The sequence below is a fragment of the Arvicola amphibius genome, chromosome 1, assembly GCF_903992535.2.
Source record: "Arvicola amphibius chromosome 1, mArvAmp1.2, whole genome shotgun sequence".
NCBI lineage: Eukaryota > Metazoa > Chordata > Mammalia > Rodentia > Cricetidae > Arvicola > Arvicola amphibius.
This window is the reverse complement of record NC_052047.1, coordinates 186,480,297-186,495,192: the sequence shown is the minus strand read 5'-3', so window position 1 is coordinate 186,495,192 and position 14,896 is coordinate 186,480,297. Positions and strand designations below refer to the sequence as shown.

The 14,896-nt window shown below is 43.5% G+C and overlaps 1 protein-coding gene across 3 annotated transcripts in view; it reads right to left on the bottom strand.

Moving 5' to 3' along the window:
* Positions 1-14,896, bottom strand: part of As3mt (arsenite methyltransferase) — a 30,054-nt gene that overhangs the window by 7,600 nt on the left and 7,558 nt on the right. For all 3 annotated transcript variants that reach the window (XM_038324648.2, XM_038324663.2, XM_038324655.2), the window contains 4 exons: positions 14,080-14,161; positions 10,814-10,945; positions 10,192-10,334; positions 5,105-5,239 (listed from right to left, as the gene is read on the bottom strand). In XM_038324648.2, the coding sequence (XP_038180576.1) occupies positions 5,105-5,239; positions 10,192-10,334; positions 10,814-10,945; positions 14,080-14,161 (492 nt within the window). The remainder of the gene's footprint in view (positions 1-5,104; positions 5,240-10,191; positions 10,335-10,813; positions 10,946-14,079; positions 14,162-14,896) is intronic.

The window sequence follows — 14,896 nt, the reverse complement described above, 5'->3', positions numbered from 1 at the left end:
AGCCCACATGTGCACACACAAACACAGACCAGTCCATGTGTGCACACATGGACACGGACCAGTCCTCATGGCTGTTTTCTGGGCTTTTTTCCCCTTATCCCTGGGACTCACTCCTTCCCCAACCAGAAGTAGTCACGTTGAACCTAGCATGATGCTCCATGTCTGCAATCCCGAATTTGGGAGGCAGAGACAGGATGATCAGGAGTTCATGCCAATCTGGGCAACAGAAAACTATCTCAAAAGAAAACAAAAAGAAGGGTCACACTTCTACCTTAAATTTTCGCTTTAGGTAGACTAGGTTCCCAGCACCTACAATGGTGGGTCACAACCATCTGTAACTCTAGTTCCAAGGGAGTCTAACCTCTACAAGCACCAGACATACACATAGTGCACAGACATACATGCATACATGCAGCCAAACCGCTCATACACATAAGATAAATAATAAATCTTTTTACTTTTGGCTAGAATGCAGGACTTACTGATGAGGGAGCCTGTCTAAATGAATGCCTGTCACCTGTCTAGGAAATCATGAGCGACCCCACCGCCACTGGCCATGAGCCATCTTCAGAAAACGTTTTCACGCTCAGCCTCCTTGAATTTGTTTAAGACCTGCATAGAACCTCTACCACATGTTCCCTGCGGACTGGCACAAGTGGATGTGGTGACCTGGCCATAGTAAACTCTGACCCACTGTGCCCAAGGGCTTCCTAAAGGCACCTTGTATCCTTGTTTGCAACCCTGACAGAGTCATCATAAGATCAAATACATGAGCATCACATGGAAAAGGGTCACCCATGCAAGCAACAGGCCACATATACCATCACCCTACCTCAATATTTATACTAAACTAAATCCTAAAATGTGAAAGCAAAGCATAAAAGAGTAAGAGAATCTTCATAACAGATTCGACAATAGGTTCTTAGACGTGACCCAAACTTAAATTAAGACGTTTTGTGCAGCCAGGAACACTATCAAGACAGTAACAAAATATATATCTGAGAAGGCCTGGTATTGAGAACAAACATGTACAAGTCTGGGGTATAGATGAGTGGTCAGAGATTGCCTGTGGTGTGTAAGGCCCCGGGTTTAACCCCAGCACCACAAAACAAAACAGAATATAAACATATATATATATATATTGGTTTTTCGAGACAGGGTTTCTCTGATAAACATATATTTTTTTTAAACTCTTAAACCAAAGAGAGGGAGGAGTAATAATTTGAACAAAGGGGTCAGGACCATGATAGGGAAACCCACAGAATCAGCTGACTTGAGCTAGTGGGAGCTCAGTAACACTGGACTGACAGCTGGGGAACCTGTATAGGACCAAACTAGCCCCCCTGAATGCAGGTGACAGTGATGTGGTTGGGCAGAATGTGGAGCCACTGGCAGTGGGACCAGGATCTAAGCCTGATGTATGAACTGACTTTGTGGAGCCCAATTCTCTATGGAGAGAGGCCTTACTTACTCAACCTAGGCTTGGGGTTGGGTAGGAGGGGAAGCTTGGTCTTGCCTCAACAAGGTGATGGGACAAACTTAATTGACTTCCCAGGGGAGGCCTTACCCTCTCTGAGGAGCAGAGTGAGAGGTAGGTGGGGGAAGCAGGAAGAGAGGAGGGAGGAGGAACTGGGATTGGTATGTAAAATAAATAATAATAAAAACTCAATAGCAAATGACAACCAACCCAATTTAAAAGTGGGCCACAACGTGATGAGACATTTCTTTAAAGAAGATAAGCGATCAGCCACTAAGCGTGGAGAAAGGTTCAAGATTATTAAACTAGGAAGAAACTCAAATCAAAGCCATACAACTTGCTGGCCCAGGCTCGGTTCCCAGCTCCCACAGGGTGCCCCACAACCATCTTAACTCTAGTTCCTGGGGGCCAGGTGCCCTCTTCTGACCTCTGTGGGCTCCAGGTACATATGTGGAGAACATACATCCATAAGGCAAAACATCCATATGCATAAAATAAAATTTTAGAAAATCTAACATTAGAAAACAACTGAATAGGCCAGGCGGTGGTGGCGCACTCCTTTAATCCCAGCACTCGGGAGGCAGAGGCAGGCAGATCTCTGTGAGTTTGAGACCAGCCTGGTCTACAAAGTGAATTTCAGGACAGTCAGGACTGTATTACACAGAGAAATTCTGTCTCAAAAAAAAAAAAAAAGAGAATAAGTAAGATTTAAAAAGCCAAATGAATAAAATAGACCTTAATACAGGTTAAGATGGTCCATAAAATCATGGAAGGGAGGGCCGATTTTTTCACTTCCCATCTGTCTTTTCTTGCCTTTGGCTCCTGAACCTTCCAGTGTCCAGGAGGCCTTCCTAGCTTTCCTTTATTAAAAATCTTTCTTAGCACAACTTTCTGCTGTTTCAGAGGGTATGCACTGGTGTGTACCGCCTTATTCTGAAGAACTCCCATACTGAGGAGAAGCCACGCTAACCACTGGCTGCACAGCAGAAGAATCTACTGTTTGTCAGTGCGGACTTCATGGGTTGCTACTCACAGTGGGTCTGGAGAGACGGATGAGGACACCCTTATAGTCTGCATTCTAAAGGCACATTTGTACCTCATATGACAGAAAGGAGTCAGCATGGCCATGCTCTTGCTAGTGGCCTCTTTGTTCCGAGTTACCTCCCTAGGCCAGATGGCCCTGGAGGAGACAAGGACAATAAAGGAAGAAACTGACTAGAGTTGGCCCAGATGTTCAGAGAACAAGGGAAGAGGGTAAGAGATGATAAGGACAGAGGCACTGACATCATAGAGCTCAGGGACAAGGCTGGCCACCTGACAAGAGGAACAAGAATGCTGGAGGAATGATGGCCTTTGCTCTCGCTGCGCTGCTAAAGCTGCTGGCTGCAGATAAGAGAAAGCAGTTTTTAAGGTATCAGGCCACGGCCTTCCCAGATCACCTGCCTTCTGCATAAGCAAAACTTGGAGATTCAATTCTGTTCCTGCTCTTGCAGGGTGCGGTGACTGGCAAAAGGACTGCCCCGGAGACAGGGCTAGGGATGCAAAGCGGTCCAGCTGCTCTGAGAAACAGCTCGCTGGCTGTTGACAAGCTAGGAATATGCCCGATCATGGTAGCATGCTCCCTTTCATCTCTGTGCCCCAGAGGCAGGGACAAGTGGTTCTCCATGAGCTTAAGAAGAACTGGTCTACACCCTGAGTTCCAGGCTGGTCAGGGCTACATAGTGAGACGCTGTCTCAAAACCACAAACAAACAAACATCAAAAGCCACCAAAAGTTAGGAATGTAAACAAAATAATTCCATTCTTAGGTATAGATGCAAAATCTTTGAAAGCAGAAACTCAAACAAATTTGCATATTCATGTCCCTAATAGCACTATTGACAGTCTCCAAGAAGGGGACAGCACATCAAGAGGACGCTAAACAATGTGTTCTAGCCTGTGCCAAGACGAGGGAAGGACTGATGCACACTCCAATTGAAGAAGCAGCTTTGGAAACATAGGCGAAAAAGTCAGCTACAAAAAGACCATATGTATATGAGTTTGCCTATATCAAATGTCCAAAGGAAGCAGAAGCACATAGTGGAAGCCGGCCAGCCACTGCTGAGAACCAGCGCAAGGAGACAGCTGCTCACTGGGCCTGGGGTGGTGAACATTTTGGTTTTTTGGGCTTTGTTTTTCAAGACAGTGTTTCTCTGTATAACAGTCCTGACTGTTCTGGAACTAACTCTATAGACCAGACTGGCCTCGAACTCACAGAGATCTGCCTGCTTCCGACTCCCGAGTGCTAGGATTAAAGACGTGCGGGCCACCACTGCCCTGGCCTTGTTTTGTTTTGTTTTTGTTTTGTTGAGAGTTTTGGAAGTAGAGAGTGTTGATGTCTGTGAACTAAACGCCACTGAGTCATACATTTCTAAAAGCATAAGATAGGGAGCCGACAAAATACTCAGCAGAAAGCAGCTTGCTGTTAAAGCTAACAACCTGAGTTTAATCCCTCAACTCCGTACAATGGAGAGAGCAGCTACTCACACAAGCCATCCTCTGGCCTCTGCACATGCAGTGATGCGCGTGCACATGCACTAATAACAGATAAAGAAATTAATTAAAAATATTGAAACAAAAACAAAAACGTTTTTAGTCCTGGAGAGATGACTCAGCCCTGGCTGCTCTTCTAGAGGACACAGACGCAAGTCCCAGCACCCACATGGCAGCTCACAACTGTCTACAACTCCAGTCCCAGGGGAACTGGATGCTCTCTTCTGGTCTCTGTACGCACTAGGCACAAATGTGGTGCACAGGCATACATGTAGACAAAATACCCATAGAGACAAAATAAAATAATAATTTTTAAAAATCTGTGCTAAGTTTTTAAGTGGTTAAATTGGTAAGAATTACTTAATTTTATCTTAGAATTGGTGATTACCAGAAGGAAATATAAGTCATTTATAACGTTCACCTGGGGTTTGGATTTGTTTTGCTTGTTTTTGAAACAAGGTCTTCCTTTGTTGCCCATGTTGGTCTTGAACTCCTGGATTTAAGTAATGCTCCCCTTCATTCTTGGTCACCAGAATTATATATGGGTATGTGGTACTGAGTCCAGAATGTAACATGTTTTTGTGTAACTCTTTACCTTTTTGGTGTCTGGACTCCTTTGAGAACTTGATCAAAGCAACAGTTTCCCAAGAAAGTATATATTCAAACACAATTACAGGCGATTGCAGACACCTTCTATTCATTTAACTCACAGATATTCCAGAAACTCAAAGACTACTATAGACTTGTGAAGAATTAGGGGGGAAAGGATTTAGGGGCTGGAGAGATGGCTCCATGGTTAAGGTCTTCTAGAGGACCCAGCTTTGATTCCCAGCAACCACACGGCAGCTACCAATCGTCGGTAATTTCAGTTCCAAGGGATTCACAGTACAAAGACATAACATGCAGACAAAACACCCAAACACATAAAATAAAAATAAATCTTTAAATAAAAAGAATTTGTCAAGTCAAATCATTTAGCTATATTAGCTGAGGTAGCCCGCCGCAAAGAAAACTGTTGTTTTGTTTTAGCAGAGCCTGCAGCTTGTTGCTGTTTTAAGAGACCTGTTTGAAATATGGGACTGAAAGTGAAACAAACCTTTGTTTCTAATCCAGAACAGCTCCGGGTAGCTGGCAGCTCGGCTCCAACAGGTGTGAAGAGAAAATCCTGAGCGAAACGTGAGTTCTTCAAGACAGCTGCTGTGTCTCCATCCACTTCGACTGCCTCGCCTTTCTACAGGGCAGCACAAAATGAACAGCAAAAAACGTCACTGCAGTCCTGGTTCCAGAAACCAAACTCAGGTTGCCAGGCTGTTCCAGGCAAGCCCTCTTCCCTGCTGAGCCATCTCGCCAGGCCAGCTTACTACTGTGTGACATTTCAGGGAAGGGGCCACACAGGCCTTCTAAGGCGCTCTTCTCTGGTCGTCGTCAGACCCCTCTGCTGATGTCACGTGTATTTGCACGGTCAGCTAACCAATGTTTCTTAGGTGACAGTGCTATAAAGGGCACTCCCTGCCCCTAGTGTTTAATGCGTTTTCAGAGTGACCAGCTAAATGGGAGCTCCACTGGAGCGCTTGTTTCTGAAGTGTATTTCTCTGAATCCCAAGATGCTTGGCAAATGGGTTATGTAAAGTGCTTCTCAACATGTGGGTCATGACCCTTTGCGGTCAAATGATCCTTTCATGGGGGCCGCCTAAGACCATCAGAAACACAGATATTTACGTTACGATTCCTAACAGTAGCAAAATCACAGTTCTGAAGTAGCGACGATGCAATTCAATGGCTGGGGCCCCTGGCATGAGGCAGTGGATTAAAGGGTCGCAGCGCCGGGAAGGCTGAGAGCCGCTGCCATAAAGCGATGCATGGTACTCAGTAAATATTTTCTTTTTCTTTTTTTTTTTTGCTTTTTAATTTTTTAAAAAAGCATTTCTGTATGATTGTATGCACACATGTTTGAGGGCATGTTGCCTATGCATGGGCAGAGGCCAGAAGAAAGCACTGGGTGAGTCTCCTTTTGCTATCTGTCTATTCCTTCAGGCACTCTCCCCGGAACGTGGTGTTCTTAGCCGGCTGGCAGTGAGTGAGCCCCAGCAGCTCTCCTGACTCGGCCTTGGTGCTGGTATGATCTATGTATCAGGACACCTGGCTTGGCATGTGGAGCTGGGATCTGAACTCCGGTCCTAGTGGTTGGACAGCAAGCACTGGACCATCTCTTTGACTCCCTTCTAAAATTTAAAGACAAAATCCAATGGTGTATCCCAAGCTGATTTGGAACTCACTTATATCCCAAGCTGGCCTTGAACCTGCAATTCTTCTAAGCCTCCTCACAGATGCTCAGATTGCAAATGGGTTCCGCCATACCCAATAGAGAATTTTCAGTAAGATTTTTTCCTTCCTTCCTTCCTTCCTTCCTTCCTTCCTTCCTTCCTTCCTTCCTTCCTTCCTTCGTTCCTTCCTCCCTCCCTCACTTCCTTCCTTTCTTCCTTTCTTTTGGACTGTGTCTAATGCCATTTAGGCTGGCTGCAAAATTGCTACGTACCCAAAAATGACCTTGTGTGAGAGCCAACATTACATTTTAAGTTTTAATTACTGTGCCATAGAGATCCATGAAACAAAAATGCTTCTGACCTGCCAGACCCTTGCCCCAGGACAGACAGTTCCGGAAATGCTGGAGGCTGCTGTTTATGGAAGACAATAAGTCCCATGTTTTCACTCCCCTAAACAAGTTTGTTTGCCCCATCTGTACCGGATGTGCTTGATCACATGTGGGCTGGAGGTGTGTCAGGATATATGCTTATCCCTGATGAAGCACAATTTAAAAAAAAAAACTCAGAGAGAGAAATTGGGGTTCAACCTGAAGATCCGAAAAGCAAAGCAGCCAGCCACTGGCTCTTACCTCCACCTCAGTCCAAAATGGTGATCCTGCCCCTGGGAATCTTCGAATGATACTGTATTTGAGAGCTGTCTCCTCCTGTTTTAGAATCCTCTCCAGTTCTGGGATTAAGAGCGTGCACCACTACTGCCTGGTTTCTATGGCAAACTAGTGTGGCTACTGGGATTAAAGGTGTGTGTCATTGCTGCCTGGTCTGTAAGGCTAACCAGTGTGGCTGTTTTACTCTTCTGATCCTCAGGAAAATTTAATTTTTATTAAAATACAATTGAAATGCCACTACATCCTGATTGTACCTGCAGGGAAATGCACCAATTATGGGTTTTCCTTAAAGCCCAGACCATACTTGATTCTCGGCCATTTTCCAGGAGCCTGAGTATGGACCTGGCCAGAGCCCCCCACCCGGCCAGTACATACAGACATATACATATATGTGAACCAGAGCCCCCCACCCGGCCAGTACATACAGACACATACATATATGTAAACCAGAGCCCACCCACCCGGCCAGTACATACAGACACATACATATATGTAAAGCTTGCTTCAAATTTAGCTTTAAACTGTGGCCGCGGTATTATTCTTGATCGGTGGGATGAACACTTGAATTTCTGATCCTCCTGCCTCTGCCTACCACATGCCGGGATGACAGACAGGATGTGCCACCACAGCTGCTTCCATGCAGTGTGGATTAAATGTCAGCTTCATGCATGCCAGGCAAGCGCCCTACCAACCGAGCTGCATTCTCAGCCTCGGATTGTGCTTTAACAAAACAGAAACTGCACAATGAGGACCGTGTGTCTAAATATCCTGTATTGCCTCCCCGGTGGCTACTGATGGGTCCTAGACTGGGCTCTCTCCTGCTTTTGATAGCAGCCATTGTTTCTTCTGCCCTTGCTGTAGGGATCCTATCTGTTGACTATCTGGTTTTGTCTGCTGGTTCTGAAAGTTTTTAGGTTTCTGGCCTTTCTGATTGTTTGCTCTAGATCTGGAAGGCATTGGCTTCTGGCAGTGGTTTGGTTTGATCATTTGTTGGGAGTCTTTCTTTTTCCCTGACAGTCCTTCCATATCAAATCTAAACTAAAGTGAATTGTTCAGAAACAGTGGGTCACTTGGTATTCCAGCTGGTGAATTCCAGTATGTTAATTCAGGTTGCAAGATCCAACAGAACTGGAATTAAGGGTAGTCATAAGATACGACGTAGGGCTGGGAACCAAACTTAGGCCCTCTGCAAGCACAGCAAATGATCTTAGCACTGAGCCATCTCTTCAGATCCTCTAAATAAACTTCTGAGTTGGTTTATTTTACACACTAACTGGAAGTCCTAGGTAATATAATTTTTCTGGTTTTGTTTGTTGTTATTATTTTGAGATCAGGTTAGCCTCCAACTCTTAGAGATCCTCCTGCATCTAATTCCCAAGTACTGGGATTAAAGACATGCATGATACCCAGTTCAATTCAAAAAATAATCATAAATAGGAGTCTGCTTTAAACTGGTATTTAAATCATTTTTTAAAAAAATAATAAGATTGGTAATTTACAAAACTTGTACAACCCCTACAACTACATCTAAGTTAAAAGATGATAAAAACTAAATGAAAAGTAATCTTAAAATTTTTAGAGGTTATGTCAAAACTAAAGATGGGGGCTGAAGAGATGGTTTAGTAGTGAGGAGAACCTGCTGCTCTTCCAGAGGCCCCAGGATTGGAGCATATTTAACAAGTGGTGCTGGCATAACTGAATATCAACATATAGAGGAATGAAAATAGACCCATATCTATCACCATGCACAAAACTCAAATCCAAATAGATCAAAGACCTCAACATGAAGCCAGCCACACTGAACCTTACAAAAGAGAAAGTGGGAAGTACACTTGAACACACTGGCACAGGGAACCACTTCCTAAATATAACCCCAGCAGCACAGACACTGAGAGAAACAATAAATGGGACCTCCTGAAACTGAAAAGCTTCTGTAAAGCAAAAAACATGGTCAACAAGACAAAATGACAGCCTACAGGATGGGAAAAGATCTTCACTAATCCCACATCAGACAGAGGTCTGATCTCCAAAATATACAAAGAACTCAAGAAATTGGACACCAAAAGAGCACATAATCCAATAAAAAAAAAATGGAGTACAGACCTAAACAGAATTCTCAACAGAGGAATCTAAAATGGCTGAAAGACACTTAAGGAAATGTTCAACATCCTTAGTCATCGGAGAAATGCAAATCAAAACAACTCTGAGATTCCATCTTACACCTGTAAGAATGGCCAAGATCAAAAACACTAATGACAACTTATGCTGGAGAGGTTGTGGGGAAAGGGGAACACTTCTGCATTGCTGGTGAGAATGCAAGCTGGTACAACCCCTTTGGATGTCAGTGTGGTGATTTCTCAGAAAATTAGGAAACAATCTTCCTCAAGACCCAGTAATACCACTTTTGGGTATATACTCAAAAGATGCTCAATCGTGCCACAAGGACATGTGCTCAACTATGTTCATAGCAGCTTTGTTTATCATAGCCAGAACCTGGAAACAACCTAAATGCCCCTTGACCAAAGAATGGATAAGGAAAATGTGGTACATTTACACAATGGAGTACTACACAGCAGAAAAAAATAATGACAGCTTGAATTTTGCAAAAAAAATGGATGGAGCTAGAAAACATTATTTTGAGTGAGGTAACCCAGACACAGAAAGACAATTATCACATGTACTCACTCATAGGTGGTTTTTAAACATAAAGCAAAGAAAGCCAGCCTACAAACCACAATCCCAGAGAACTTAGACAACAATGAGGACACTAAGAGAGACTTACATAGGTATAATCTACATGGGAAGTAGAAAGTAGAAAAAGACAAGATCTCCTGAGTAAATTGGGAGCATTGGGGGAGGGGAAAGGCAGGAAAGGGGCAGAGAAAAATGTAGAGCTCAATAAAAATCAATTAAAAAAGAAGTTAAAAAAGTTTACTATTCTACTGGAAGTAAAATGAAAACTTCAATTAAGGAAAAAAACAAAATTACACACAAACCAATCAACATCAGAATAGTGAAAAGCAATTTAGGGTTAAACTCAAGATCCAAGAAAGGTACTGTAGTGGGGGGCGGGGTGGGGGTCAGGGGGTGCTACAAGGGCAAAAGCAGAAAGAATGCTGCAGACACAATGGATACCAGCCTTGCCCAGCCCACTTGCTGAAGATGGAACATGGGCCTTGAGCAGGCTGGTGAGTGCGCTACCACTGAGCCACACTGCTACCCCATGAGCAGTTGTTAATGTTGTTGCTGTTTACCTTGAATGTGAAATTTGCATCGAAGATTAGTTCTTTTTCATGCCCTGTGATACCTCCTGTGTAAACAGCTTGGCATCTTTTAGCTTGTCCTGTCTTAGGGAGTTTGAAGAGTCGAAACGTGGCGGACACAAAGCGACAGTCCCCTGAAAGCAGACACACAGGGCTCACTTCCTGCACCCCAGCTGCATTCAACACAGGAGGATGCCGCACAGGTGATTTCCTCACGGTACGCCATCAGTTGTCTCTGTGGGTGCCTCAGTCTTTCCAAACACTTCATTAATTATCACTCTGAGGGAGGGGCTGAAATCACTCAGGAGACAGGATGGAGGCTTCCAGGTGATACAGTTCCCCTTCCTAGGAATCACTCATTGAAGGGGCCTAGAGAGCAGTTAGAGCACCGACTGCTCTTCCAGAGGACCTGGGTTCAGTTCCCAGCACCCACAACATGGCAGCTCACAACTGTCTGTAATTCCAGTTCCAGGGGACCTGACACCCTCACACAGACATGCATGCAGGCAAAACACTAATACCAATCTTTTAAAAAAGAATCACTAATTAAATTAACTAACCACTGAACTGAAACCATTCCCACCGCATCAGAATCTCTGCTGTTGTTTCTTACCAAGAACACGTTCTAGTTCCTTGTTTTGAATTGTAATGAGATTGGCAGTGACCAAACGTGGAGGGCAGAATCCAATTTTTTGGGCAATGATGGCAAGATCCTTCCAGTACAAAGCGCCACCCAGGCATTCGCCTTAAAAGAAAAATTACAGAGCAATCAATACAGCAGCATTATGGAAATTTATAGCCTGTACAATTAGCTAGGACATAGTATAGATGTGGGACCTAACTGCCCATGGAGGTGCCCACCTGTAATCCCAGCAGGTGGAAGATAGAGGCAAGACAATGAGGAGTCCAAGGGCATCCCAGGTGAGTCTGAGACCCTTTCTCAAAAAGACAAAACCACAAGAGCTAAGAATGTAGCTTAGTCGCTTACCTAGCAGGTTCAAAGTCCGAGATTTGATCCCCAGCACTGCGTAAAAGCAAATGGAGTGGCAAACACCTTTAATCCTAGCACTCAGGAGGCAGAGGCAGGAAAATCTCTGTGAGTTCGAGACCTGTCTGGTCTACAAAGCAAATTCCAAGACAGCCAAGACTACACAGAGAAACCTTGTCTCTCTTGAAAAATCAAAAACTAAAAGAAAAAAATAATTATTATAAATTTAAAACAAAACACAGGGCCTGGAAGTATCCATGAGGCCTAAAGAGTAGTGATTAAATCCAGAATTTGTTAGCTAGAGGTCTCTGAGAATCGTTTTCAGGACAGTCATGATGTGTCGGTTCTACTAAGACACAATCACAATCCTGTGTGCGTGCTCAGTCATACTCTGAAAGGGCTGTTAATGGGAATAAAATGGCATGAAACCCGCCTCCTAGCTCTAGATGAATCTCATAGTCTATTACTAGAATAACCACCACTAATGTTCACAAGGCGTTTTTACAGATTATTTTCAAGTGCAAAGATATACATACGCGTTTTATGTGTCACATCAATAAGTTGGAGACAAACTAATGGTTACCGGCAAATAAACATGAAGAAGCAGAGCAACACAGCCGTATATGACTGTTTATACATGTTTAGACTAGACCTGGGGAGATGGGTCTGAGACCAAGAGCACTGGCTGCTCTTCTAGAGGACCCAGGTTTGACTCCCAGCACCCACATAGCAGTTCACAATTGTCTGTAAGTCCAGTTTTAGAAGATTGGACACCCTCATATGGCTTCCACAGGTACCAGCCACACATTTGGTGCACAGACCTACATGCAGGCAAAATACCCACATACATAAAAGAAAAAAAATATTTGGACTTAGGAGAGGTTGTGGGGAAAGGGGAACACTTCCGCATTGCTGGTGAGAATGCAAGCTGGTACAACCCCTTTGGATGTCAGTGTGGCGATTTCTCAGAAAATTAGGAAACAACCTTCCTCAAGACCTAGTAATACCACTTTTGGGTATATACGTAAAGGATGCTCAATCATGCTACAAGGACATGTGCTCAACTATGTTCATAGCAGCTTTGTTTATCATAGCCAGAACCTGGAAACAACCTAAATGCCCCTTGACCAAAGAATGGATAAGGAAAATGTGGTACATTTACACAATGGAGTACTACACAGCAGAAAAAAATTATGACAGCTTGAATTTTGCAAAAAAATGGCTGGAACTAGAAAACATTATTTTGAGTGAGGTAACCCAGACACAGAAAGACAATTATCACATGTACTCACTCATAGGTGGTTTTTAAACATAAAGCAAAGAAAGCCAGCCTACAAACCACAATCCCAGAGAACTTAGACAACAATGAGGACACTAAGAGAGACTTAGATCTAATCTACATGGGAAGTAGAAAGTAGAAAAAGACAAGATCTCCTGAGTAAATTGGGAGCATGGGGACCTTGGGGGAAGGTTGAAAGGGGGAGGGGAGAGGCAGGGAGAGGAGCAGAGAAAAATGTAGAGCTCAATAAATATCAATTAAAAAGACACAAAAAATACCCACATACATAAAATTTAAAAAAAATTTGGACTTAGGAAATACATTTTGTATTTTTTAAATGTTCTGTTTTAATTATTTTACTTATTTATTGTCTTACTTTTTTGGAGATAGACTCTCACTATGTAGCCCTGGCTGGCCTGGAACTTTCTATGTAGGCCAGGCCTTGAACTTTTAGAGATCTGCCTGCCTCTGCCTCCTAAGTGCTAGAAGCCAATACTTGGCTTATTTATGTACACATATATTTTATATGTTTGTTTGTCTGCTGCATGTATGAGAGACAGCCCATACCGCAGTGCACGTGTGGGCCAGATGACAGCTCTCAGGAGTTGCTTCACTCCTTCTGCCACGGGCATTCCGGGGAGCAAATTTAGGTTGTCAGGTTTGGCAGCAAGTGGCTGTACCCATGAGCCATCTCTTGCGCGTGTGTGTGTGTGTGTGTGTGTGTGTGTGTATGCACATATATATCTATATGTATATATGTATATATATGTGCAAACATACACATTCTTGGGTGAGACACAAACACCACAGGGCATATATGGAGCACAGAGGTCTAGTCTCTCCGTGCTCTGAGGATTGAATTCAGCTCATCGGGCATGTAAGGAAAGTGATTTACCTACTGAGTCATCTCATAGACCGGCCCTGATAATCTATTTTAAAAGTAAGATTTTTTTTTTGAGACTATGTCTCATCATGTAGCCTGTGCCAGCCTTGATGAGCACTGATCCTCTTGCTTTATCTCCAAAGAACTGAGATGGGGCATGGCCACCACTTCCCGTTTAAATGCAAACACTGCTGTTTTCCAGTCCGACTGACTGAGCATGCATTTGTCTCCTCAACTTCCAGAGACTCTCAAGTGACTAGAAAAGAATAAATACTCTATCTCATTTATTCTTCAAAATAGCTTTTTATAGTAGTCTGTTATTATTTTCAATTTATAGCTTAGAAGACCAATGATAGATTAATTAAATTGCTTGAGATTATATCACTTTTTTAAAAAGCTTGTTTACAGCGGTAGGAGAGGTCATGTGGGCATATTGCCACAGTGGACAGGTACAGGTCAGAGGACAGCTCTGTGGAATGTTCTCTGCTTCCACCTTTACATGAGTTCCAGGAATCGAACTCGGATGGATGGCCCTGAGCCACAAGCTCCTTCACCCACTGAGCTGTCTCACCAGCCCTCACATTGTTTCTGGGTAGCAGAAAAAGAATAGAACCTTCTGGCCGCACTCCACTTGCTCTCCCATCCTGTGGTCTCACCCCAGCTTTCTTGCAGGATGGGAACTCTACACTAGTCAATAATCAATGATGGGAATGAAGCAAGAACACACACCCCATAAAACCTTGTGTGACTTGATGTCTTCCGGCACTTCAAGGTTAGCATAGACGTCACTGAAATATAGTTCCCCACCGTACTGAAAAAGAGCAGGGCACATTTGAGCAAGGTTAAAGATTACATTGATCCCAGATAACGACAACAACAACAAAAAATTGATGAGTCCAGGAGACCAACTTCAAAATTCCAGTGTTTGACCTGAGACTGACCAGGTTGACCTTTGAACAAGTAACAGCTATCCTGCTCATTAAAATCAACACACGGGGACAGAGGTGTTTAATTGCTCTGTGTCCTATCCAACATGAAGTTCCTTTCTAATACTCAGAAAGGAGGGTGTTATCAGGAAGTGGAGCAGCATGAGAGGACAAAGGGAGCGTGAATACCATCTGTGTATACTATTTGCACATATGGAAACGTACTAGGATGAAGAGATGGATTGTGGGTAAAGTGCTTGCCATGTGAGTGCCTGCTGAGTTCTGGTCTTCAGCACCCACAAAAACCAGGCGTAGTTTACATCTCTGACTCAGCTCTGAAGGGGCCAATACCTAAGTCCCTGAAGCTGATCAACCAGAAACTTGGTGAGTTCCACCTTCAGTGAGAGACCACATCTCAAAAACATACAGTAACATAAAGGATCTGTCTTATCAGGAAAATTCTAAATAAATAACAATGTGAGGATTCAAATAGATTAGAACAGAGGTTCTCAACCTAGCACCTCATGTTGTGGGGACCCCAACCATAAAGTTATTTCATTACTTTTTCATAACTGTAATTTTGCTACTATCACGAATAGTAATGTAAACATCTGATACGC